Genomic DNA, 26860 nt, shown 5'->3' on the forward strand with positions numbered 1-26860 from the left:
CCCATTAAAGCAGTGCTTTGAGGAGCCCCCTCGAACAGCTGGGCGGTGACAGGCGCTGGGCTCAAGGCCATATGCTTGAACATGCCTCCACCCAAATTACATTCCGCCTGTGGCAAAGGGGATTCTGATTTCTTGCTAGATGCAAACAGAGTCACCATTTGCCAGGATGAGGAAGGCAGAGGGAATTCTGTTTTACAAGGGCAGATGAGACTCAGAGAAGACTGGCCAAACCTGGTCAAAGCACCAGGACGGCTGCGCGATGACTGCGAGTAGGGCACCCATTTGCAGGGCTGGCCCCAGACCACGCTTCCTCCTGTCCTGGAATAGTTTTGATAGCATCCCTTCTGCTTTCCAAATGTCCCAGTTTAGCTGATAATAGAGATGATCATCAGAGGATGATCATCTGTGAACACTCTTCAAAATAAATCCCCTGTATCTGGTTATTGGTATCTTTTTTGTTTCTGTCTCCAAAGAGAAATGGACAGAAAATTAATCAGCTATTGAGAAGCATGATAGAAAGTGAGAGCTGCGACGAAGCTCTAGAAATTGTCTGGGGAAAGGGAACAAAGGTATGGCATCTCTATTACAGGCCAGAGTTCAGACACATAGCATGAGCAACTTCATTTCTCACAAAAGTGCCAAGAAGAATGTTAAGTATTATTAGCCTTTTTTAAAGATGAGGAATCTGTAAAAAGGACTCAAGGACAGACACCTGGTTGAGGGCACTACTGCGATTAGAATTCAAGCCTGGGACGTCCCCACCTCCCAATCCATGGCTCCCATCCTTACCCCAGCCTCTTTTTCTTCCCCTTGACATTTTTTTTTTTTTTTGGCCAAATTAAAGAGGAACGGTCCATGTATCCTGGGAGAGTTATGGATTTTGTATTGTGCTATGGCCTAAATATTTGTGTCAAATTCCTATATTGAAATCCTAATACTCAATGGGATGATATTAAAAGGCAGGGCTTTTAGGAGGTGCTTGGGTCGTGAGGATGGAGCCCTCCTGAAAGGGATTAGGGCCCTGGTGGGAGAGATTCCACAGAGCTCTCTAACCTGTCCTACCACATGAGGACACAGTGAGAAGGTGCAGGCTATGTCCTAGGAAGAGGGCTCCCACCTGAGCATGACGGTGCTGGCACCTTGATCTTGGACTTCCGACCTCCAGAACTGTGGGAAATAAATTTATGTTGTTTATAAGCTACCCAGTCTGCGATGGATATTTTGTTACAGCAGCCGGAACTGGACTAGCCACAGAGCCCAACTCTGTGCAACAAGGTAACTTATTAGAAGGAGACAAGGTATTCACATATTTATAAGGATATTTTTTAAAGATTTTATTTATTTCCTTGACAGAGAGAGACACAGCGAGAGAGGGAACACAAGCAGGGGGAGAGGGAGAAGGAGAAGCAGGCTTCCTGAGGAGCAGGGAGCCCTACGTGGGGCTCGATCCCCGGACCCCGGGATCATGACCTGAGTTGAAGGCAGACACTTAACGACTGAGCCACCCAGTCGCCCCCTAAGGATGGTTTTAGGAACATGAAGAAACCTGACAATTCCTGGGGGTCTCGCCAACAGGGCAATGCAGGTTTCCTCAGGGTCCCTGCTGGAATGAATGTGGACACTCTCCTCTCTTACTTCACTCTTCTCCTCCAGTGCCTCCCCTCCCATCCCCCACTCAGCCTGACCCAGCTGAGCTGTGGCCCCACGTGCACATCTCCCTACATGCAGTGTACATTTGAGGGGCTCTGTGAGCCTGTGCCACTCACTCAGTGTTAGAATTGCCAAGCTTGTATCATTTTTGATTAGAGAAAAATATATGCAAACCAAGATCCATTATTTTAGGAGCACTCAAAGACAGAATAATCTTTCTTTCATAGCCTAATAAATATGGTTGGCATGACATGTTCTGGGTAAATACTAACTATTCACCTAGTAAAACTTCCATGCTTGGAAAGCGCATCTTTCAGTGGAAAGAGTCTTAGTGTCAGACTGATCTAGTTTCAAATCCCAGATTCCATGTCTGATGACCTGTGAGGCCATGGACAGGCCTCTGTTCTCCACAAGTCTTTCTCTGCAATCTGTAAAATGGCTATATATCCTCTACCTCCCTTTCCCGAAGAGCACTCACAAGGATCACGTGCTATAATACATGTAAGATTCTAGCATTCCTTTCCCTGAAACGCTTGCTGTCTCGTGGAAGGGTTGGATAGACATAGCATGTGTTTTCCAGAGCCCCTTCTCCTCAAACCCCCAACCCACTCCTGCTAAGGGAGTGTCCGTTCCAGGAACATGCTCACAGGAAGGCTCTGACACTCATGCAGTATGGTGGGAAGGACTGAAAAGGTCTACCAAGGTGACTCTTCTAGGACAGTATATTGGAAGACGTGCTCTGTCTGGGTCAAAAACCTGGGAGGTCAGATAGAAACTGGCGGGCTAACTATCAGGGCACTGATATTTTCAAGGCAAGTAATGCAGCCCTCATCAGGAGCTCCAGAAATAAGGAGGGGGCCACAAGCACCAAGGCCACAGGTGAGGCAGGAAAATCCAGACTGAAAGTCAACAGCTCAGTGACTTACCGAGACTGAAGGGACAAGTGGTACAAAGCAGGACAACGGATGGAAATCCACCCAGGCCTGGCCTGGCATTCCTGCTCTGCATTTACTAGCTCTGGGAATGTGGGCGAGAGAAATTTTGGTCTCTCAGCATCTGTAAAATGGGAGCATTGCCATCTAGTCAGAGGGCTTTTGTGCCGATCAAAAGGGCCGAGAGCTGTAAGGAATTGATCCATGCTGGGCTGATGGGCTTGCTTATTGCAAATCTTTGCTTCCTCCTGGGGCACGTATGTGTTTCCTGGGCCACCACTGTTCCTTGGGAGGAAACAGCTGGAGGAGGCCACATCTACCTTTTCTGGGCTGTGGGTAAAACTGCCTTTGCTTTTCTTGCACTCATCCCACCTCTTCCCCCAACTCTGCCTCTCTGCAGCTTGCCCGAGGAGGGGGCAGCGCCTTTTCTCCTTTATCGAGATGAGAAGCCTGCCTTCCCCTCTCCTGCCCCTGCCCACATCCCACCCACCCTTGTGGGCACCTGGGGAGTTTCCCTTGGTGGCAGAGCTATCTGGGGATAGGCTGCCGAAGTCAAAAATAGGGCAGACGAGAAAGGGAGGCTTGACAGGAAGTCCAAATAAGCACTTCCTCCCACCCACTTTCAACCTTCTGAGGTACCTCAGTTAAAACAGCAGAGAAAGAGATAGAGAGGATGAAAAAGACACGTATTTTTTTTTTTTTTTTTTTGAAGAATGAACTTGTCAGCTTTGAGGAAGTGGAAAATATTGCTCCTCACTGTCTCGCATGTAGCAGCTGATTCCTGCTCTCCTCGTGTGTATCCCAGGATAGGGGAGGTGAGGACTGTGTCCAGTCTGGGGTGGCAGGCGTGTCTCGAGGGCGGTCGGGACAGAGTACGGCATGGCCTGAGGAAGGGCAGCTGTGGGCTGGCACCAGCATCTCCCCACCTTCCCCACCCTGCAGCCTCCAGGAGCTCTGGTGAGCATGGCCCCTGTACCTCCCAGGGTGGTTGCATGGAAAGCCTGTCTCCCCCTGCCCCCACGCCCCCGGTACACCCATTGTGAGGCAGGCTCACCATATTCTGTGTCTCAGTGTATGGCTGCTGGGTGTGTGGAGCTGCCCTGCCCAGGGCAGTGGTCAGGGCCCCTCTGGGCTTTCCTGCTCTACCCTCTTGTGTGGGTGGAGCCCTTTGCCATCCAGAAGGATTCCACACGGATGGCGCTTCCATTACCGACTTCTGAGGATGGAGGGGAAAACTGTCCCCTCCTTGTGAAGGTGACAGCTGTGGTTCTTGTTCCCTCTGTAGGCAAACCCAGCCAGGCTCTAAAGAAAGCTCAACAGCAATTCACTTTAGCAGTACCTCACCTCGAGTGGTACATGCAGCCATAAAATGTTGGTGGCGGTGAGGCTGGGGTCACCCCACGCAAGGGCATTTGTCTCCATCGCCCACAGTGCCCCATGTCGTCACCCTCTCCATGTCACACGCCACCACTTTTGTCTCTCTCCCTAGCCAAGAGCCTCGGTACAAATCAAATCCAAATAAGCACATCCTCTTACCCACCTTCTAATGCCTTAGGGGCCTCTCCTAGGAAGTCAACACTCTCCCCTCCAAAGGCCGACTTCCCATTCTCTCTTGGGGTCCCCTGACAAGTCCCCAGACCCTGCCCCTGCCCTGCATGCAGAAGCTGCAGCTTCCAAGTCTCTTCTAATGAATTGCTTATCTTTCTCACCCCTCAAATTAACTGGGAAGAAAACAGTTATCTCCCCACCTCATTCTGCTGTGGGTCAGCGGGAAGAGAGGGGGCTTCAAGTCCAGATGGGGTGGGGTGAGGCAGGGGGAAACAGGGGAGATCCCCCACTCTGGGTTGCAGCGTGCAATTCCTACATCTGCTTTTAGTCCCTAAGATCGAAAACTCTGACACCTCACTCCCTCCAAGTATCTCCTTCTTGTCCACAAGCTCATTGATCCCACATGTAAAATTCCTATCCCGCGAGACCCTGTTCCCTATACCAGCGTGTCGTTCTTACTGTATGCTGAGACCTTGCCCCTTCCTAATCCGGAGATAATATCCCAAAGCCTGAGAAGGACTCTGCTAACATTTCCATTGACTCCTTCATGAGTCCTGGCTTTCTCCACCTGCTGAGGGAGAGGGCATATCCGCCCAGTCCATGGCTTTACATCACTGCACCTTACCTGCCCCTCTCTCTGCTCTGCTCCATGCTTGAAGCCAAGACTGATGCCTGTTAGAGGATCGGTGTAAGCTGGTCCGGCCTTCATTGCTGCAGCATCCCCTCTGTGGTGGGCTGTGCCCAGGGGCTGCTATTACGACTCTCCATTTCATAGGCAAGGAGCCTGAGGCTGGGCCAAGAGAGGTGGCCTGCATAGGATCAGTATGGTTCTTCTGGCATCCTGAGCCTCTCTTGGAGATGAACTGGCCCTGCCCCCAGAACTTCTGGAACCCTCCGCCAGAGACAGGGGATGTGAAATTTGTGAGTGTTGGGAAATCACCGAGGACTGAGGAAAGGGAAGTCTCCAGGCCTAAGGCAACCCACTTCCCCTCGAGTCACCTGTTCTTGTCTGTTCAGGAGCCCTTCTGAGGAGCGGGCCTGTGGTCGTATGGGGAGCGGGTGCCAAGGGCCTCGTAGAAAGTGCTGGATCCCTTTTGTAACTTCTCCAGATTGCCAACCTCCCTTGCTCTTCATGGAAAAGAGGCTGATAGAGTAGGACAGAGCACAGGGTCTGGAGACAGAGCTGGGTTTGAATCCCTACTCCACCTGGGTGATTTACGTAACATCTCAGAGCCTTGAGGTGACAGAGAGGGACGGACAGGGGCCCTGGACCCAGAGAGGGTGGGCGCCAGATGAGACCTGGCTGCACGACCTACTTGCTGGGTGCAAGGCAGCAAGTAGTTTTACCTCTCTGAGCCCCGGCTTTCCCTTCTGTGAAATAGGAGAGGTGATAGTGCGGATAATTAAATAAGACAATTAGTGGAAGTTTTTAGCCTACTCCCTGACACACGGGAAGGACTCCGGGGGTTTCACCCATGATGAGTCTTCTCTCCATTATCACCGTCATCCACATTGCTTACCAGCCATGTCTCCCTTCGAAATGGGCTCCATGGATTGTCCATTTGGCAACATTTATTGGAGAGTTCTTTCAAAGGAGCTTAATTTTTAGCTATACCTTAATTCAACTTCTGTGTTTCTGTAGATATTTATTCTCCTGAGTGGGAGTGAACATCATTAAAAAAAAATGCTTCTACTTGTAAGAATGATCTTAAATATTCCTTTCCACTAGTGCTGTGTGTTTTGTTTGCTCACAAAGTACACGTCAACACACACACACCCACAGGTGCAGAATGTCCTTCCTCTTCTCCATTTTCCAAGGCCCTGCTTCAATTCCAGCTAATTCCACAACTCCTTTTTTTTTAAGATTTTATTTATTTACTTATTTTAGAGAGAGAGAGGGAGCAGGGACACGAACGTGGAGTTGGGGCAGAGGGAGAGGGAGAAGCAGACTCCCCGCCGAGCAGGGAGCCCAATGTGATGTGGGGCTCGATCCCAGGACCCTGAAATCATGACCTGAGCTGAAGGCAGATAGATGCTCAACCCACTGAGCCACCCAGGCACGCCCCCCCCCCCCCGCGACATCTTTTTTGACTGCCCTGCCAGGAAGTGATTTCCCTCTATCCTTCTCTTTTCAAATAGCTTTTTATCATTGACCACTATTCCCGTGATTTGAAACGCCAAGTTTCAATCGTAGAAAGTGCTGGATCCTTTCTCTTCCCCCAGTGGCAGAGCTTTTGAACAGCACAGTTATTGAGAGCTCCCAGGCCCTGGAGAAAGCACTTGGCTGGGCAGCCTCGATTGATGACTGGTGCCCCTAGGACTCCTGGCACCACATTCTATGGGCTGTTTCCCAGGTGCTGGGCCTGGAATGAAATGCAGAACCCCTATAGGCTGGAGCAGTGTCAGAGTGGCTCCTTAGATTGTGTGTAAGATGGGAACTCTGCATGGCCAAAGCTACCCTCAGAAAGGCTTCAAGAACTGACCTCCTCCGGGACCAAGGTAGTGTCAACTTAGTAAGTGCAACAGAGCTTGATGCTTTCCTCAAGCATCAGAACTGAGGGCTGTGTGTGTATGTGGGCGTGCAGAGCATTAGCTAAAGTGGAGAACCTGTGTTTAGAGACTGCGATGTTGCACAAATGTATTTGTTTTTATACACTGGATTTGCCCTCTGCCAATAAGGTTCTCATACTGTGAGAAGTGCGAGGGACTGAGACCAGCTCAGAGAGCAGCAGATACCCATGTCCTGCCACAGGGCCACTCCAGAGAATGTACTCTTCAGGTAGAAGATGTGGAGGAGTCAATGGTGACTAGAATCTATGGGGGAAACCACAGCGGAGAGAGCCCGTGGCAGCATCAACAGCAGTCGCTATTTGTGTGCTCTTGATTTTTTTTTCTTTAAGTTTGTCTAGTTAACTGCATCTAAGGTTTAGGCATGTACGAGACAATTCGTGTTTTCCTGTTTTATGGATATGGAAACTGAGACTCCTCCATTTTAAAACCTTTGTGTGAGGTTGCACAGGATGGAAACAATCGCATCAGAAGTGAAGCTGGGGTCTGCCCGATGTAGCCCCTTTCTCAGCCCTGGGTGCCCGGCTCACTCCCCAAGAATCCTCTGGTAACTCTACGGAGGTGGCGGCTGAAGGAATGTCAACGTTATCCTTTTGGGAGAGACTGAGAGATGGTTGGAAAGCATTAAAAGGCCATACTCCTTACCCCCACAGTTTGCTGATGTGGGAGCTTATGTATATTTGAGGTCAACTGTCAAAATAGATTTTCATCTACGAAGACCCAGCCAAGTAAGACGGCAGTATAAATATCTGGGTGCCAGGAGTTTTAATGGAAACACACTCGGGCTCACACTGGAGTCTAAGTCCCCTTCACTCTCCCCCCATGGGGTGGGGGTGGCCAGGACCAGGGGGAGATTACCAACTCCATCGCTCTCTCTACCTCTCCAGCCCTCAGAGCTGGGCTTCCTTGTTTACTTATTTAGAGCCGAGCAGAGGAAGTGGTAAAGGAAACTTGCTGAGTCGTTTTCTGAGAAGAGACCATATTTGTTCGCAGGGGAAGCCGTTGCTTTCTGGGATCTGGTTACAGCAGAAAAGACGTGTGCTCCAACAAGGGGGTTCCAGAAGGTAACTGGGAGTTGGAAGAGTCAAGGACACCTCCACACTGTGGATTTGGAGTTCTCTGTCCATGGGTGCAGCACCCATGCTCCGCTTGTGAGTTCTGTCCCAGGAGAGCAGCCATGGCATTGAAGAACGTGCCCTTTCGCTCAGATGTCCTGGCCTGGGACCCCGACAGCCTTGCAGACTATTTCAGGAAGGTGAGCCTTGCTCTTTTGTTGGTGGTGACGCTGGCGACCCTCAGTGGGCTGGGCAGAGGCTTGAAGAAGGGGTCCGGGCAGAACATGAGAGGTGTAAAGTAGAGCATTGGACCTTCCAACCCCGCGGCAGCCTTACCAGTTGAGCGAGCGCTATGTAGATGCACATGCCTAAGTGTCCCTGGTGATGAGTTCTGGGGAGAAGGGAGGCCCTCAGATGGGTGTGCACTTACTAAGTGCCAGCACTTTAGTTTGCACTCTGTAGGCACTGTCCCATTTAACACTCTCCAGTATCTCTGTCCTCTTGGCTCAGCTGCAAAGTAGGCTCCAGGAGGTTAAATGGCCCAAAGCCCCAGGGACTACATGTGACAGAGGCAGGATTCCAGTCACCCCTTTCTGGCTTCAAAGTCCATGCTCAGAGACTCAGAACTGCTGTAACCACTAATGAGATCGAGGCTGCTTACTAGAAAGGGGTGAATGGAGCCCTGGGTATGGGAGAAAGCAAAGGCAGAGCAGGAGGGCTGGAGAAGGCTAGGATGAATGTCTGGGCAGTCATTTCTCATGACCTGAAAAAGGACTCCTCAAGCCCTTACGTAAGAGAACAGAATCTCGCTGGAGGTTTAGGAGGGTGTTGTGAAGCAGGTGGGAGAACTGCTACAAGCTCCAGGTTGTGATCGGTTGAGACAGCGAGGGAAACTGAGGCCCCTAAGAGGAAGAGTTTTGCCAGCAGGGTCAGAGGCCAAGCTTGTGGCAGACCTGAGACGAGAGGGTCACTGTCCTGCCTTCCAGCCCTGGAGGGGCCACTCAAGGACCCCGGTGCTTGGTCATCTGCTGGGGAGACCACAGGTCACACGTCTGCTTGGGCAGATCCCAAGCCACACGTCTCGGGGACTCTCCATCCCCGTTCAAGGGATAAGAAGTCTTGTAAGGGGCATATGATCTTCTAACAGCCCCATCCCTGCAGGCTGGGATGGAATTTAGTTGACACTGTAGATGGTTGTAAAGATGAGGTTTTAAAGTCAAGACTTTAGAGGTCATTTAAGTCAACTTTCTGTTTTTCCTGGGGGTGGAATGGGACTCCCTGGGACACATAGGCATCTGGGGTCTATATAGTGCCTCACTGCTCTCCTTCCACCTAAATAAGAGATATGTGAAGATGTAGAATCGGGTGTGGCATGAAAAAGTCATGGCCCACAGATCCTGTTATTTGCTGCTTTGTGTGTATCTCGTTTTTGTTCTTTCCTCCAAAAGGTCACAATAAACAGGTTTCAGCACTGTGGGTGCAAAGGTGGTTGGGACAACTGACTTTTGAAGTATTTTTCTTAAATGTAGACCAAATAAGTTAGGACAAGAAGGTGAAATTTGCCAAGATGCTATAAAGTGGCATGTTAGCTTAATTAAAGGAAGGAGAAAATATTGAGAATTGGTGAGAGGATCCTGGGAACAGACTGAGAGGCCCAGACAGGCCCCATCTTCAGTGTGAGAAAAACTATACAACAACTATACAACAGCAGAATCCATGGACAAATCCCCCCTTAATGCAGGGAGATGGACAATGGGTCAAGGGTGATTCAGGATAATGGCCATCTGCCTGAGCTGGGGAAAGGGAGAGCCTCCTTCTTGGAGACCCCAGACCCTGGGACACATCTGTAGCACTGGGACAGGTTCCTTCTTTGGACATAGGAAGAAAGAAAGAAAGAAGAAAGAATGAAAGAACAAAAGAGAGAGAGAAAGAGAGAGAGAGAGAAAGAGAAAGAAAGAAAAGAAAGAAAGAAAGAAAGAGAGAGAGAAAGAAAGAAAGAAAGAAAGAAAGAAAGAAAGAAAGAAAGAAAGAAAGAAAGAAAGAAAGAAAGAAAGAAAGAAAGAAAGAAAAGGAAGGAAGAAAAACGATGGTAGGATGAGATTAAAGGGAATCTGTGATCCAGAAAGTCCCATCCCCAACAGACTCAGATGGATGCCCTTAAAATCCTGGGCACCTTAATTCCCCCAGGGAGAAAATATCAAGTGAACTGACCATGGACCATGGAGTCATTTGGGGATGGATCTTAGTCATCAACTATCCTATTCAAAGGATCCATGGCCAGGTGCAATTTCTACTGAAGCAGAGAGGCTGGGTCCCCTTCGGAGACACCTCCCAGCCAGCTCTAGAGTCAGACCCTTTGGTTGGAATCTTGGCTCTACCACCTGCTAGCTTGGTGAACTTCCCTTTGTTACTTCACCTCTCTGAGCCTCAGCTTCCTCATCAGTAAAATAGAGACGCTAACAGCAAATACCCTCATGGGATTGTTGAAAGAATTAAAGGAGATATGGTGTGCGCAGCATTCAGCAGCTTGAGGGGGGCCAATTCATGTTTGATAGTCCCTTTTTCCTGCTCTATTTATAGGGCCCTAGCTGGGGATGCCCACGCAGATTGGCAGGCTTTTGTGTCTTACTGTCTTAGATATGTGTAGCTCATCCTCTGTCTGGAATGCTAGTCCCTGAGGACAGAGGTCATGTTTTGGATTTTTTTAACCCCTCCAATTTCTTTCTCTCTTTCTTTCTTTCTCTCTCTCTTTCTTTCTTTCTTTCTTTCTTTCTTTCTTTCTTTCTTTCTTTCTTTCTTTCTTTCTTTCTTTCTTTCTTTCTTTCTTCTTTCTTTCTTTCTCCTTCCTTCCTTCCTTCCTTTCTTCCTTCCTTCCCTTCCTTCCTTCCTCTCTTTCTTTTTCTTTCTTTCTTCTTAGATTTTCTTTATTTATTTGAGAGAGAGAGAGAGCAGGATGAGGGGAAGAGGGAGAAGCATCCCCGGCTGTGCCATGGCGAGGCACAGGGTCAGAGCCATTTCTAATCCCCGCTATGCTCCCAACCCACTGTGTGACCTTAGGCCAATCCCTTCCCTTCTCTGGGCCTCAGTTGTCCCAACTAGAATACCAGGTACCTGCTCTAGACCACTGCCTACCAAAGCTGGGTGCTCATAGAATCCTCTATGTGCTTGCTAAAAATACAGATTCTAGCCCCCAGGCCCAGGTATTATGATCAGAATCAAACTTCTAGAGAGGCCCCCCAGTCCACGGGGCTATCTGTCTATGTAGAGTCAAAGTCAGCAATCTGCAAAATCAGAGCTTTATCTGACAATGATGACAGTGAATGATGAATTAAAGTCAGTTGGATAGTCCAAGAACTACTTCTACCCCATTGCATGGAAATAGAAACGATGCTCATGGTGCCTCAGATGTTGCTCATGTTTCACACTGACCTCGAAATCAGCTTTTTCTGAGCTTTCTAACATTTATCCCACCCTTTCAAGCCAAGAGACTACAACAATTATATTCACTTTTTACATTGATTGACCATTAAAAAAAAAAAAAAAAAGACCATGATTTGCCTCCAAAAGAAAGCTGCCACAAATTGTGAGCCTGACACTTGTGATGAGAACCAAAGATTCTCCAGGACAAACATTTCACCTTAAATACTCCAGCCCAAAGTATCACATTTGGAGATATTTCAAACGCAAGTTCTTAGGCTGTTGAAAATAAGGTGAAACAGAAAAGTGATACGATTGTCAATTGATGTGACTCTTTGGGAAAGCAACCAAGATCATTCTTGTTGATCTTATAACTTATTCTGAGAATCCAGCTTAATTTATCTTAAATAGAGCAAAAAAACTGTGTGCAGAAGGATATCCGTGATGTTCTTTCTATATTTTGATCTGGATGGTGTATTAAGGTATACTTACATTTGTTCACTTTACTTACTATAAGTTACCCTGTTACTGACAAAAAGGAGAACATTAAAGCCTTGTTCTGAAGCCCGATTGTCACCTCTGTCACCTGCTACCCATGGACCTCGTGCAAGTTACTTAACTTTCTGCACTTTTGACTCTCTCTGGAAGATGGGAAGATTAAAGACTTAAGATTGGTTAAAATACACTGAAGAGCGCCTGCCAGATAGCAAGCACTCAGTAATTATCAGCAGTTTCTATTACCACTATTGGAACAGCAGCAATAAGGGAGTAATTAAAGAAAACAATGTTTAGAGTAAGTTTGTGATAACATGAGGCAGTGCCTATATTATCATTTTAAGGTAATTTTAAGAGAAAAAGTTAGAATAAGATTAAATATCTTATCCTGAGTGATAACCTCCATTATGTTTAGAGATGTGCTCAGAATAAAGCACTATAGGAAACACATCGAATGTTCTCCAAGGTTGACTTTTGGTGGTGACACAATGGTTGCTATTGATTTTCTTTTTCTCACCTCTTCTCTGTGTGCCTGAGAAGCATGTGGCCAGACTTTGTAGGCTTGAAGGTACTCTCTTTTTGTAGAGGTTGGCCCCAAAACCTTAGACGGAGGCAATTTCTCCATTTCAGAGAGTCCCAAGGGACAAGTGAAAGCAGAGCTGAGGTAGGGATGGGGCCCGTCTGTTACAGTGGGGGGAAGGGGGGTTGGGGTCTGGCTAGCCACAAGTACCACAAATTGCTAAGCTTCTGGGGCAGGCAAGTGAGGGGAGCTAATGGCTTGCACCTGCCCGCCACTGACAGCACCTTCTCCTCCCCTTTGCAGCTGAATTACAGGGACTGTGAGAAGGCAGTGAAAAAGCATCACATCGATGGGCAGCGGTTTTTGGTAAGTGCTGGCCAGTTTGACACATTAAGACCAAAGCTGTTCCACACATTAACCAATCCTGGTGGACCCAACTGGTATACCCTGTTCCTGGGGATACTCAGGGTCAATGCCTGTCTTCAGAATCCCCACACAGCCCTTTGCCATCTTCTGAGGTTTTATATGGCTCCTGCTGTCATCACCTCTCAGGATCCTGCTATTCAGGATACCTCCCAGGTCTTTCACTGATACCAAGGTACATTCTAAAGTCAAAGTGTAAGGAGGAATCCAAGTACAGTTCACACACACACACACACACACACACACACACACACACCTTGAAAATCTTTTCAAATGCCATCCATACTTTGAGAAGCCTAAGGGGAAAAAAGACCATTTGGGAGAACAGAAGATTCTTTTTTCCCATCTCTCATTCTGTAGTACATACTCACTGAATGGAATAAAGTGTGACATCACCCTCATTATTCATTACATCCCTCTTTCTCTCTACCAAATCCACAGTTTTTTGCCAATTAAACACATGTGATAGGACTCTCTTTACTCCATTATATTGCAAAGAGCTTTAATATAATACTAAGAGGCAGTCGTACGTGAAGGACTAAGCCCTTGAATGGAAAGAGATGCCACTTTGAGAGACCATACCTAGTCATTGGACTAAAGCACACACTTAATTTACTTTAACACTGCATCGGTTTTTAACATTGTTATTTCTTCATACTGAGCCTTGAGCCTAGGGAATACCTGGAGCTTTGAGAGGTGGAAAGTGGCTGGGAGGTGGTCTGAGCATTTCCCCTGAAATGTCACCTTTGCCTATGGGCGAGACAGACCCCTGCTGTACCAGTCTACCCCCTTCCCATCTCATGCTTCCTTGCCCTTCAAAAGAAGTGGGAACAAGACTTCAAAAGTCTCATGGGTAGATGCTCCCAATCTGGATTGGGAGTGAGGAGGGCAAGGTAAGTTTTGTTTTCCTGCAAGGCATGGTTAGCAGCACTGAGGTCAGCAGCCATAAGACTTTAGGGTTAGAAGGGGCCAGAGAGGTTATGAGCTCTAGCTTTCTGCCCAGCACTCCAAACCATTTCCTATATTGCATCCCTGCCATTGACATCTGCTTGAATTCTTTTAGGGATTGTGCACTCACTACCACACATAGTCATCTGCCCCTTTCTAGGCAGCTCTTAAGTTTCATGCTGAGGCCAAACTGTGCCCTGTTGGTCTGAGTTTTGCTTTCATTTGCCATGTAAGACATGTGTGTTCACTGTTTCACCTAAATCATGCATGAATTCACCAATCCATTCACCTCACAAGCATTTTCCTGGGCTCCCTTTACATACAGGACCATGCCACATCCTAGGAATATAGAGATGACTATGGTGTGATTTCTGTCTTCCAGAAGCTTGTTTTATGGCAAAAAAAAGTATCTTTGGGAAGGCTCCAACCACCCCATTTGCAACTGAGGAAATGTGTACAGAGACGTGATGTGAATTTTCTAAGTCCCATGCCTAGTCATTGGACTAAAGCACACACTTAATTTACTTTAACACTGCATGAGTTTTTAACGATGTTATTTCTTCATACTGAGCCTTGAGCCTAGGGAATACCTGGCATTTTGTTGCTGTTGATCTTGGCACCTTAGTACTAAATGTAAATATTTCCTTCTTGTGCCTTTACCACTGAGAACTGAGATCCGAGACTTATCGGTGCTGAGTGGACCAGGAGTAAGACCTCTTTGAGGATGGTCCTGCTTGCAGCCCTGATGCTCTGGGGTCACCTTGAGCAAGCACTTGCCTTATCTGATCCTCTCTCTCTTCTCCTTCTGAGCAAGAGCATGTTGGATCAGTGGGTGACAGTCCCTTCCAGTCCCCACAAGACTCCCTGTGTGAAGCTCGGGCGTGCTAAGACCGTGTTGTTTCCATGGTGGAGAGATGGTATCAGAGTCGCTGTCTCCTCTGCTCCTGTATCCAGGACCTGTCAGTCCCTGGAGACTGCCGCATATTCTACTTATCGTGTGAGCAGGAGGAAATGGAAAGAAGGGCACTAGGAACCAGGAGAACAGGGAGCAGAACCCGGTATCTGGCCCCGCAACTGGGGTGTTTAAAGACAGCTTCTGCTGAAACCCACCGTCCACCCCAGGTACTCTGGGTACAGCATGAGCTCTGGGTAGAGCTCTAATTTCTCATCCGTCACTCCTGGTTTTGTAATATCGGGGACCATTCTGCTCCTGAAGGCAGCAGTGGAAGGCCGCATTCTCTCTGTCTCCGTCTCTGTCTCTCTGTCTCTCTTTCTCTCTCTCTTTCCGTTGTTGGAGCTAGTAGGTCCCTTGTATCTGTGTTGCTCCTATTTTGGTTTCCCAGTGAGAAGAGTAGAACCTCATCTGGTGGGGAAGGGGGTTGCCATACTTCCAGAAGGTTGAAAGAGAAGACAAAAAGTGTTTGGAACTGTGTCAGTTAGGAAGGCATGTGTCTGCCTTTAACAGAAACCTGACCACAGTGGCTTAACCAAACAGGGGTTTATCTTTCTCAAGTGATAAGGAATCTAGGGCAGGCACGCGGGGCTGGTGAGCTGCTGAATGAAGTCGTCGGGAACACAGCCCCCCCGCAACCCATCTAGTCTATGGAAAACGCCTATGGCTTTTGTCCGAGTAGCTGCAGGTTGGCTATGCCAACTCCAGACCTCACATCCATATTCCAGGCAGGAGGAAGGGGGCAGGGCAAAGAGTAAAAGGCACAAAATTGCATGGGGAATGCCTCCCCTCCTATTCAGGTAAATAGTAACTTTTCCAGAAGTTCCATCCAGTAGACTTCAGGTTATATCTCACTGGGCGCAACTGAGTCCCATGACCTCCGCTATCTGCTGGGAAGTGTAGGGTGTTCAGTGTTTGTGGACATGGCACATTTACTGTCCCAAATGAAATCCAGGTCCAGGCAGAAAGGGAGCAAGGGGGAGTACGTACTGAGTGGGCAGGCAGCAGCACCCGTACATCGCCTCCCCAGGCAGGGCCCATCAGGAGGACACACTCAGCACCTAATTGCGCTCCTGCAAAGGCACAAGGGATCATGCGGGTAACCCAGAGTGGCTGGAGGTTTTAGAAGGAGGTAGAAAAGGGGTTACATCATGTGGCAGAACTCTCTGAAAATCTTGTAAATGTCTCTCGTCTTTCCTCTCCGTTCCTGTCTCTGTTCTAAAGGCCTTTCTCTTCCTTAACATTCTGCTCCTCTGTGTCTCCAGCCATGCTCAAGTCCACCTTCTCACACTTCTGCTCCGATTCCCTCAGCCCACATCCTCAACTAGGCCAAACAGAAGGCAGGCGCCAACCACCCCGTATGCGGCCACCAGCCGCCTGGCAGCCCCCAGGTAGCCCGCACTCACCATGCCACTCTGAACATGAGTCTTGGCACATCCCTGAGAGGGGCTGGTGTTGGAGGAAGGCGAAGCTGCTGCTTAGAGACATTGAAAAGAATAAAAGAGAGGGGCGCCTGGGTGGCACAGTCCGACTCTCGGTTTTGACTCAGGTCATGATCTCAGGGTCTTGAGCCCTGTGTTGGGCTCTGCGCTCAACGTGGCGTCTACTTAAGACTCTCTTCCTGGGAGCCTGGGTGGCTCAGTCGGTGAAGCATCTGACTTTGACTTGGGTCATGATCTTAGGGACCTGGGATTGAGCTCCATGTCAGGCTCCTCTCTCTCTTTCTCCCTCTGCCCCTCCCCACCAACCCCCCCCGAAATATAAATCTCAAAAAAAATAAAAAATAAAAAAGAGAGAGGTTAAGAAGCTTGACCAAAAGCCTGATTGTCTCAGGACTCTGGGCAAACTCCGGCCCCAACCCTACTGCCAGGTCTGCTAAGGGGACTGGGTCAGACACTGCGCCCAAGAACTGGGGCAGGTGAGCCCAGTGGACTCATTGCTAAGATGCCCCAGCCCCTGCACTGCTGGGCTCAAAGGGGAGCATGCCCAGCTCTTTCCCGTGGGCAGCCAACAACCTGCCAGGCGGCTCCCAGCCCAGAGCAGGAGCAGGGGCAAAACTAACCTCTGAGAGACAGCCAGACCCCAGCTTATTATTATTTATTTTCACATAAATTAATTATTATAATTGTTAATTATTAGTAATTATAAAAATAATTATTAATTATTAATAAATTATTCACATAAGGTTTATTATTCACAGAGGGTGTGCCAAGCACCGAGCCAAGCACATGACCCACTTCATCCAATTCAGTGCTCACAACCCCTGAAAGGTGGCCCTTAATAGTATTTTACAGATAAGGAAGCTGAGGCTCGGGGAGCTTAAGGGTATGCCCCAAATCAGACTGCTGTTCAATGGACGAACCAAGATCCCAACCCAGCCTGTCTGACTACAGAGCTTTCACCCTAACCACCTGTTTTCCAGCTTCGGTTAGAACGTCAGTGGATCCCTTTGCATGGCTCAGCATTCATTCCATGGAAAGTGGGTTCACCCTCTTTTCTGTTTCTGTGATTGGCACCCTGCCTCTCCTGCTCTGGGACACCTCCTTGTCTTACCTTTGCCACCCTCTTCCCCTCCAGCACGGGTCACCGTGTCCTTCAAAGGGATCAGATGTGGGAAGAGGGAAGTCTGCAGGAAGAAAACTGACCACAGATGCCACAGAGCTGGGCTCCAGCCCCAGCAATATCACCTACAAGCTGAAATTCCCTTAACATCCCAGAGCCTCAGCTTTCTCACCTGTAAAATGGGAACACTCATGATTCCTAAATCCCAGGATTGACATGAGGGCTAATCAGGGTGTGAGTAAGGCAGACCCCCAGAGTCAGTTCTTCACAGATATGGGTTTCTTTCTCCTCTCCCCTCTCTGTTCCCTCAGGAAAGCCTCTTTATTGTATCCCCACATCTAGAGAACGCTACCAATAACCCTGATGAGAGAGGCTTTGGGGTGTGATAGTGGCATAAGGGCCCAGAACCCTTCTCCAGGCTGACTTCTCACAGTTTCTCCATATGAGGACTGAGAGGGACCCTGAAGTCTGGGGTAAGAGCCTAGGGAAGAGGTTGCAGCGTGACCAAATTCAGCCCACAAAACAGTTTGTTTGGTTCTACAATTTAGCTCTCATCATGTTTGTTTGCTTATCATAAAATTATTTGTCAATACTTCGAACTCAGGAGATGTCACCTAAAATCCAGATTTGGGGATTCCCTTTGAAAAAGTAGATCTGGCCACATCAGGCCCACTGGTGTTTTATGCAACATCTAGAAGCCGTCACTTTGGGTAGGTGGGGGGAGGTGGGCTCTTCGGTTTGCTGCAGTCCCCACTACTCCATTTCACACCTCACTCTCCTCACCCGGGCCAGGACCCTTCCTGTGTGGGTTGTAACCCGCATGTGTGTCTTAATTTCAGAACCTGACAGAAAATGACATCCAGAAGTTCCCTAAGCTCCGGGTGCCGTAAGTACTCCCCCCAATTCCTTGCATGTTGGGGAACGAGGCTGGGATGGGAAGTAGTCCAGGGAGCGCTGAGACACTTAATCTATGACTGTTGGTTTGAACTAGGAGAGTCAACAGGAAGGGGAGAGGCAAGGGCAGGGCACGGGAAAGAGAAGTTTCATGATAGGTTGAGAAAAAGAAGTAGCAGATTCAGCCCAGCTGGTGTGTTGCCTGCTCTTGCCAAAGACAAGCCCGACCGGGGACCGGGTTTTCATTTCCTCTCTCCCAGTGGGACGACTTGGGAATGGAGTCACGAGATCAGCTTCATGAGGGCATCACACCAGATCAGTGATTGCTTAAGCTTTCCTGACCTCAGTTTCCAGCTCAGTAAAATGACAGAGTTGGACTTGATGAAGAATGGCAGCGGACATCATTGTGGCTGTCAGGGGCACCGTCCTGAGAAGAATCGCGAGCAAGGGGGGCCGTGATGCACAACCGAGGTCTGACGTGGGTGCTGAAATGAGAGGCATTGTGCACCTCACGTCGTGTATTTTCACCGCTCTAGTAAAGGTCTCACATACTCAAATGCTTTCCGGAGCCAAGCGGGTGATACAAATGTGTAGAATGGGTCAGGTTGAAAAATACGAAGTCCTCTCAATTTCTCTTTCATTTAACACCTTTGGATAGACTATGGGTATGAAGAAATATTTCTCCACTATAAGAAATATAATAGTAAAGTATAATGAGAAAAGAGGTCATCAACACAAAACTTCATTGTTGGTGAAAAACTAGGGAGTGCTAGAGACTGGCAAACCAGGATGATAGTTTCCATCCCAAGAAAGCTGCAACTACTTGGCTCCAGTCCATTTGGACCCAATGATGTCCAGTCTTTGAACTTATCAAAAGTCCCTAGAAATACGGATTTTCTGTAATATATTCTTAATATACATAATAAGCATGTAATAAAATATATTTGTGTAATATATATGTACCTGGTCTTGAGCGCATTTGGGTTTGCATCTCTTGGTTCCCATACAGTACTAATACTTCATTAATGAACTGCTACTAGATGCCGATATAATGTGTCAGGCCTTCGTTAAGGGGCAGAATCCCCACCTCAGGACACACATTCTAGTGGGAGGGTCAGCTATACAAAGCAATCCTTCAACAATTATAACAGTGCTGTGGCGCATGCAGGTACACATTCCGTGGGAGTAGGAAAGCAAAAGTCACTTTCCCCATGGCATTCAGGGAAGACTTTGGGGTGGCAGGGAAGCTAAGTGAGATCCTGACATGCCAGGAATGGTCAGATAAAGAATGGGTTGATATTCTAGGAATGGGGACTATATTGCAAAGGCATGGGCACCAGGCACCAGGAATTGAACAGCAAATGGGTCAGAGCAGCTAGGGGCACACCAAGCAAAGAGGCTGCAGAACTGGTCATGAATGAGAAGCTCTGTGAGCTGTCCTAAGGAGCCTAAGAGAGTTGGGGAGGTGAGGACCACAGGGAGAACAGGGAGATAAAGCTGGTGTCTTGGCTTTCTCCAGGGCAATGTAAAAGATGGCAGGCGAGGACCCAGCTGAAGGGAGGGAAGGAAGCTAGGGGATGAAGTACATGACCCCACTCATGGGATAGGAGCCTCAGTGGGGACCGTGGCCCTGAACACGCAGGGCAGAGGGGATTGAATCAGAGCAGTGGAAAGAAAGAGATAAGGAAGATACTTTCAGCTCGGAAAATCCTGTTTTACCTTAAGGCTGGGCTCACTTGATGTCTGGAGCTATACTGGAGTGTCTGGAGAAGGAGGCGGGTGAGAAGTGGTTGCTAGTTAGTGTGGAAGGCGGATTGTAAACACTCATGTTGCGGGTGCGGTAGGGGTGGGGCATTTCTTTAGCCATTTGAAAATGGAAACAAAATCCCCCTCCAGTGTGTACATGTGTGCCCCAGACAAGCTAGGAAGCTGCCCATGGAGCACAAAGGTGAACGGGGAGTAGTGAGGGAGGCATCTAAGGAAGGTCCAGGCTGCCCTGATTCGGTGACTCTCGAAGAGTTACTGACCCTCTTGGTAGATGTGGATAACAAGCACCAATCCCAGCTCTACTTACTAAGAGCTCTGTGCCTGGGATGAGTCCCTTGTCCACTCTCAGTTTCCCAAGTCTGTAAAATAAAAGAAGGTGACCGTGGAGGCTCGCTCTTCTAGGGGTTACAATTTTAGGTATGAACAGGCAGACAGGAGAGCTTAGTGAGTGAAAGTACGAGCTCCGAGGTCAGAGTGCTTAAAACCCAATTCTTCCATTCACTAGCTGTGAGTCTGTGGGCAAGTTGCCTGGGTTCCTTGAGCCTCAGACTCCTCATCTGTAAAATGAGGATAATAGCAGAACCTACCTCAAGAGTCAGCAGGAAAGTTAGAGGAAATAATGGGGAAATAACAGTACACACTGAACAAGCGTTAGCAGTTCCTGTTATTTTATGCAAAGTCCCAGTGAGTACAGTTCTAAGTTTTTCCTAATCATGCTGTGCTGCCAAAGGGGGTGGATTTAAGACTAGAAAGGCATGGGCTTTGGAGCAAGAGAGAACCAAGTTCTAAAGTGGGCCCTGCCTCCCACCAGCCGTGGGACCTTGGGGAAGTCTTATCAACCCTCTGAGCCTGTGTCCTCATCCGTAGAAGGGAAAAGAACTAACTATGGGGGAGTGCTGGATTTTAAAGGAGGCAGTCCACATGAGCTGCCTGATGCTGTCCTTGATGCGGATAGGTGTTCAATACTGATTTGTTCTGTTCCCTTGTACATAGGTTCATTGGCCATAATCATTACCCTAAGGGGCTACGGGAAAGAAATTGTGTTTATGTACAGCAGACCAAAACAAGATTACACTCCTCTGAATATCGGGATTTTCTTCCCCCATGCTTAAAAAAAAACCTCTATTAAACAGATTTGTAAGAAGATAGATTCTGGTGAGGAAGACTTTGTCTGCAGATACAGGTACTCTCTCGGACAGTTCCTCCTAGAGACACCCCAAATACTGTACTGGAGGAGAGTTTTTAAATAAAACAACTCAGCCTCCTTTAGAGGGACGGGCTTAAAACCCATGGTATAGCTGAGACTTATCTGGCTAAATCGGTAGAATACATGTTCAAGGCTGCTGATGCTGATTTGGAGTTTATTTTAAAAATGTGATGAGTTTTATATTTAAATCCATAGTGTAACTTAAAAAAAATAAGGAGAAGGGAGAGATGGGGTGGTGGTGTAGGCAACAGATAGATGTTGGATGTGTCTATACCATGAGTTCCCATTTTACCCCTTACCGAGAGTGGAATTAGGCTAGGAAAAGTGAAGATCCCATCAGAGAGGGAATGCAGTAATAACTGGTTACTTGTCCATGCTCCTGCTGAAGCTGCAGGCCTCCTAATAGCGAGTCAGCCTGCCTGAGAAACAGCAGGGAAAGAAGGAGAACGCAAGGACCGAAGGAGGGACCCAGAGGTGAGCAGGCCATTCCTGGGCCACTTAAAGAAGGTGACCCAGCCTCCCCACGGAATTGCTAGAGTGACAGGTCTGTCTCCACCCTGCTCCTTCCTCTCCCATCCATGGGCTGATCCCTGTCCAGGTAGCCAGTGTTCCCCACAGGAGAAATGCCTCCTCTCAACTGATGGCCACTCCTTCTCCTCCAAAGCAAGTCTGGAAAACTTGACTTCCCAGCTCTGCTCCACATTACACATGCTCATGTGGCCTTTGGCAAATCCCTCTCTTAGTGCCTTGCTTCCTTGGTGGTAAACATGGGAATGATCTGTGTACCACAAAATAATTGTGAAGCACAAGTAAAATACTACGTGTAAAATCATAGGGGGGTACAAGGCTGAGAAGCGGGGAGACCACACTAGGCCCTCCCACAGGTGGTTCTGCCCTGAGACCTGAGATGACAGTGAAAGGCACCTCCCTGGGTCCCAAGACCCACACCTGGCTTCTCATGTGACAAGGACAGAACTTCCAGAGGTCTGGCTCTTGGTTCAAGGAGGCTGACCCGTAGGCGTGGAGCCCTGTGTTCCTTTAAAGAAGGATGGAATCCATTTGCAATGACGTGGATGGAACTAGAGGGTATTATGTTAAGTGAACTAAGTCAATCAGAGAAAGACAATTATCATATGATCTCACTCATAGGTGGAATTTAAGAAACAAAACTGGTGAACATAGAGGTGGGGGAGGAAAAATAAAATAAGATGAAAACAGAGAGGGAAACAAACCATAAGAGACTTAACTCTAGGGAACAGCCTGAGGGTTGCTGGAAGGGAGGGGAAGAGAGGGGTGGGGTCACTGGGTGAGGGGCGTAGGGGAGGGCATGTGGTGTAATGAGCACTGGGTGTTGTATGCAAATGAAGAATCACTGACCCCTACCCCTGAAACTAATCATGCACTATATGTGAACTAACTAGAATTTCAATGAAACCTAAAAAAATAAGATAAGTAAAATAAAATAAAGGAAGAAATGCAGAGCAAGAGCCGGAGCCAGAGTGAGAATGTGTGCTGGGTGCCCACGGGGCGGCAGAGATGCGGACTGAGGACAGGTGGGCGGAGAGGTGGGCGGAGAGCTGGAGGTGCCGAGCTCAGCAAACAGACTTTGCCTCTTCTGGGCCTGGGAGCCTGTCGTCCTGGGAGGGAGCAGCCTGCCCTCTGAAATCCTAGTCAAGGGAGCAAGCCTCCCCCTGCGTGGGAGGGCCTGGAAGAGGGGAAGAAGGAAAAGCTCTCTAAGGCTCTTACTGTGGGAGGTCTGGTGAGAAATGTGTTTACACTGTAAGCCCCTGAACAGACAGGAACACAGGCAACAACGGAGGCAATAAGGAGATGGCTCCTGGAGGAACGGATTCTTCCTGTGCTCTATGGGCTCTGGCACTTCCTCTCCTGCTCTGTTTCCTTCTGCCCTGGCCTTCTCCCTCCTCCCTCCCTGCCCTCCTTTCTGCCTGCCTTTCTTTTTATACTTTCCTTCTTACTTCTGTAACCAGCAAAGTTGATTTCAAAATGCAAAGGGGACCTCCACTTGCTCTTGGTAAAGCACAAGGAACCACTGAAAAGGAGGCCATCTCCTCCTCCCCCATCTCCTTCCCCATCTCCTCCTCCTTTCCCTCCTCCCCATCTCCTCCCCCATCTCCTCCTCCTTCCCCTCCTCCCCATCTCCTCCTCCTCCCCATCTCCTCCTCCCCCTCTTCCACCTCCTCCCCATCTCCTCCTCCTCCCCATCTCCTCCCCCATCTCCTCCTCCCCATCTCCTCTTCCATCTCCTCCTACTCCTCCTCCTCCTCCTCCCCATCTCCTCCCCATCTCCTCTTCCATCTCCTCCTCCTCCTCCCCGTCTCCTCCCCCATCTCCTCCTCCTCCTCCCATCTCCCCCTCCCCCTCTTCCACCTCCTCCTCATCTCCTCCTCCTCCCCATCTCCTCCTCCTCCCCGTCTCCTCCCCCATCTCCTCCTCCTTCCCTTCTTCCCCCTCTTCCACCTCCTCCTCATCTCCTCCTCCTCCCCATCTCCTCCTCCTCCCCGTCTCCTCCCCCATCTCCTCCTCCTTCCCCTCCTCCCCCTCTTCCACCTCCTCCTCATCTCCTCCTCCTCCCCGTCTCCTCCCCCATCTCCTCCTCCTTCCCCTCCTCCCTGTCTCCTCCTCCTCCTCCTCCCCACCTCCTCCCCCATCTCCTCCTCCCACATCTCCTCCTCTTCCCATCTCCTCTTTGTTTTCCTCCTCCTCCTTTCCTCCTTATCCTCCTCCTTAAAATTAAAAAAAAAGTCCAAGAATACTAAGAACAACAAAATTGATCTCATCACCTTTTCAGACTATAGGAATCACCAGGAAACTGGTTGGTGTGACTGCCCCCAGGCCTCACCCTTGTAGGTTCTGATGGGTAAAGTCTACAGTGAGCCTGGTAATCTGTGTTTGTAACAGGTATACCCGTGTAATTCCAACAGTCAGGCTGGTCAGGGACTCCCTCAGCAGGACTAACGCTCTTACTTTGCTGGTGAGGAATTGGAGCCTAGGGAGGGCAAACGCCCTGCTGGAGGTCATATGGTAGGCACGGCTTACGGGGCGGGATGTCGCAGTCGGGCTCGGCACAAGGACCCCACCCTGTGTCTTCCAGCAGTACCAGGAAGGGCCTGTGACTGAGCAGTCAGAGACTGGCCCCCAGCATGCAGCAAGCTACGGCTGCAACTGCACTGGACCCACCTTGCCACATGGTTTGACTTCCTGCCAGAGGCTTCAGCCCCGACTCGGGGCCCCATTTATCCCTACAACAAGGCAAAGCAGAGTTATGTCTACCTGCTGCCCAGCTCTGGTGCTGAGTGAGGCCTGGGGTTTGTGGGGAGGAGGAAGAGGAATGAGTCACCTCCGGCCACTCACTATCACTTGGTTCTCTGTGGGTGTGAGAATGGGGGACAACTTTGAAGGTTTGCAACCACCTCCCCGCCCCGTCCATCAGCAGTGCCCCCAGCGGGCCTGGAAGAATTCTCTGAGGCCTGCCAAAACAGGCGGGCGCTGGGAGCCCCCGTCTTGCGGCAAGCTGGGGGGCCCTGCTCTGCCTTCTGTCACCTCTCTGCTGCTCTTCTGTAGGGCCTGTGGTTTGACATTTCCTTCCTTAGCCAGTTACAGCCCCAGCAGCCTCTAGGCCGGCTGCTAAAGATACTGGTACGAAGAGCCACCGCAGAGAGCAGGAGGTCTTTTCAGGATCAAAGCAGCTTTGTGAGCTGGTCAGAGCCAGCCGAGCTCTTTGGGATGGGCCCTTCCTTGGGGCACTGCTGAAATGTCATCTCTGTGCCCAGGCCCACTGGTTTCCAATTGCAACGGCACCCGACACATGCGTTCCCACCCCTGCCCCCACCTCCGTCGCATGTATGTATACACAACACTTACCCAGAATTTCACTTCCTGAAATGTTCATTGTGTATCTCTTTCGTGTGTAAGCTCCTTGAAATCAGGGGCCTTTGCTTTGTTCACTGAGGCATCCCGAGCCCTCGGCAGAGTTCCTGGCACTTTGAAGGCCCTTAAGGCACACTGTTGAGTGAAGGCATGCCTGCGTGGGAGGGGCTGCGACTGCCACCATGGCCTGACTCGGCCAAGATGTGGGCACCAACAGGGCTCCCTTGGCCACTCTGAAGGATCCGTTCCCTTCCACATGTCAGAGGAGGGAGGAGAGGGACTCCCATCAGCTTCTCAAAATAATCGCTTAAAGGAAACAAGTGTGTCACAAGCGCTCTGGTGGTGTGATCAGGAGGCCGCTGTGAAGTCCCCACTCTTGATTTAAAGCAAATCCCAGCAGTGACATTACAGGGGAGGACTAAACCTTACCCTCCTTCCTTCTCCATCCCCTTAAGTCCCCAGTGTGTTTATAAAATGTGTCCTGTCATTCTAATGAGGGACAAGGGCTCCGAGCAGCCCAGCGTGCCCTGGGACCATGGAGAAGTGAGGGTTTGGGAGCCTGGGGGAGTGATGAGGGAAGCAGGAAGCAGTGGATGCTAAGGACCACCTTTGCCAACTTAGCAAGTTTGTTTTAGGCCAAACTTGTTACCTTCACTGAAGGAAAGTAGATCCTGGCTCATTGTCAGATGGGCCGCAGGCTCAATTGCCTCAGCTCCTGGAGAGCTTATAGCAGGTAATTAGGGAGCCTGGCTTCTGCGGTGGGTGTGTTTTGTGGGGTTCCTGGAGTTCCCTGATCACTAACCCACTCTGTGAGCCTCTGTGGCCTCATCTATAAAATGACATTGGGTTAGATCATCTTTGAGGCTCCTCCCAGCTGCCTCCAAATCTTTAGGAAATACTGAGCCTGTGTACTAATGAGGGTTCCCTTGGTCTCAGCAGCAGGCGCTAATGAGGGCTGGAGTCTCCTGTCCTGGAGACTTGAGAGATCCCATGGATTGGACACTGACTGCTGGGGTGTGCTTGAGGTGTCATCCTGTTCGTGAAGGCGATCCCTGTTCTGCGGTTTGAGGATTTGCTAGCTCACAGCACCTAAGGACTAAGAGTATCTCCAAGGGTCCTGGCCAAGGTTGGCCTTGGGACATGGGTGAATCAGGGAGTCTCCCACTCTGCAGGATGTGCCCTGATCGGGAATGCTTCTCCAAATTTTATAAAAATCCATGTCACCAAGGAGGAAGCAAGGGGGTGGGGGGGGGTAAAAGGGGATACAGACCAAAGAACAGCTCACCAAAGCTCCTGTCCAGCTCTGCAATGAACAGCTCATTCCTCTAGGTTTCAGAGATGGTCTGAGTGTTCCTGGAAGACTGACATCACCACAGGGACATTAAACCAAGAGTCAGGGGACCTCAGCCGCAGGAGCAGTAAGACAATAAAATACACAGTGGTTGTATCCAGGTTGTAAGGCTCCAGAATTTCAGAGAAGGGGAGCCAGGTGAGAATGGGCAGGACTTCACAGATGGTCTTTGAGCTTCACTGAGGAGGCTGAGCCAGGAGAGAGGGCCTGCTGGGCAGGAGCAGGGACCGGGGAGGGGATGAAGGTGGGAGGAGGTGAGGAGCAGATGCCCCGTGGAGGGGACTGGCTGGAGGCCAGAGGAGGAAGCTGGTCTAGGTCGGCCCAGATGCCCAAGGTTACACGGATCAGGGAACTCCAGGACTAATGGGAAGGTTGGACTGGGGGAGAGATGATGGTTTTGTCACCTTATCTGTCTTTTTATCTCATAGGATTCTCAGTAAGTTAAGTCAAGAAATCAACAAGAATGAAGAGAGAAGGAGCATCTTCACACGCAAGTGAGTGGGGGAGCCAAGAGTCCAGTGACACCGTAATGGAAACCCAAAGAATTTTCAAACCCAAGTTGAACCTTCAACGGGAAGCACAGGACTGTTTTTGCCCCAGTTTTTGACCTGCAGCACTCCTTCAGCCCCCAGGGTCTTGCAGCTGGTACCAAAGAGGGGAGGGGGAGCTCATTTTCTCTGCCC

General features: G+C 49.4%; 2 protein-coding genes across 5 annotated transcripts in view; one reads left to right on the forward strand and one right to left on the reverse strand.

Annotated features, from left to right (window-relative positions):
* Positions 1-5033, reverse strand: part of KCNIP1 (potassium voltage-gated channel interacting protein 1) — a 371320-nt gene extending 366287 nt beyond the window's left edge. For all 4 annotated transcript variants that reach the window (XR_003609063.2, XR_003609065.2, XR_003609064.2 and 1 more), the window contains exon 1: positions 4756-5033. The gene's annotated coding sequence lies outside the window, so the exon portion shown is untranslated. The remainder of the gene's footprint in view (positions 1-4755) is intronic.
* Positions 5034-7658: 2625 nt separating this feature from the next.
* The window catches only part of LCP2 (lymphocyte cytosolic protein 2), a 52399-nt gene continuing 33197 nt past the window's right edge, over positions 7659-26860 (forward strand). The window contains exons 1-4 of the mRNA XM_028102624.2: positions 7659-7953; positions 12489-12551; positions 17910-17956; positions 26606-26671. Of these exons, the coding sequence (XP_027958425.1) occupies positions 7876-7953; positions 12489-12551; positions 17910-17956; positions 26606-26671 (254 nt within the window). The 5' untranslated portion in view covers positions 7659-7875. The remainder of the gene's footprint in view (positions 7954-12488; positions 12552-17909; positions 17957-26605; positions 26672-26860) is intronic.

This window comes from Eumetopias jubatus, unplaced genomic scaffold (genome assembly GCF_037043125.1).
Source record: "Eumetopias jubatus isolate StellerSeaLion01/CBP00866 unplaced genomic scaffold, mEumJub1_p1.0 scaffold_5, whole genome shotgun sequence".
Lineage (NCBI taxonomy): Eukaryota > Metazoa > Chordata > Mammalia > Carnivora > Otariidae > Eumetopias > Eumetopias jubatus.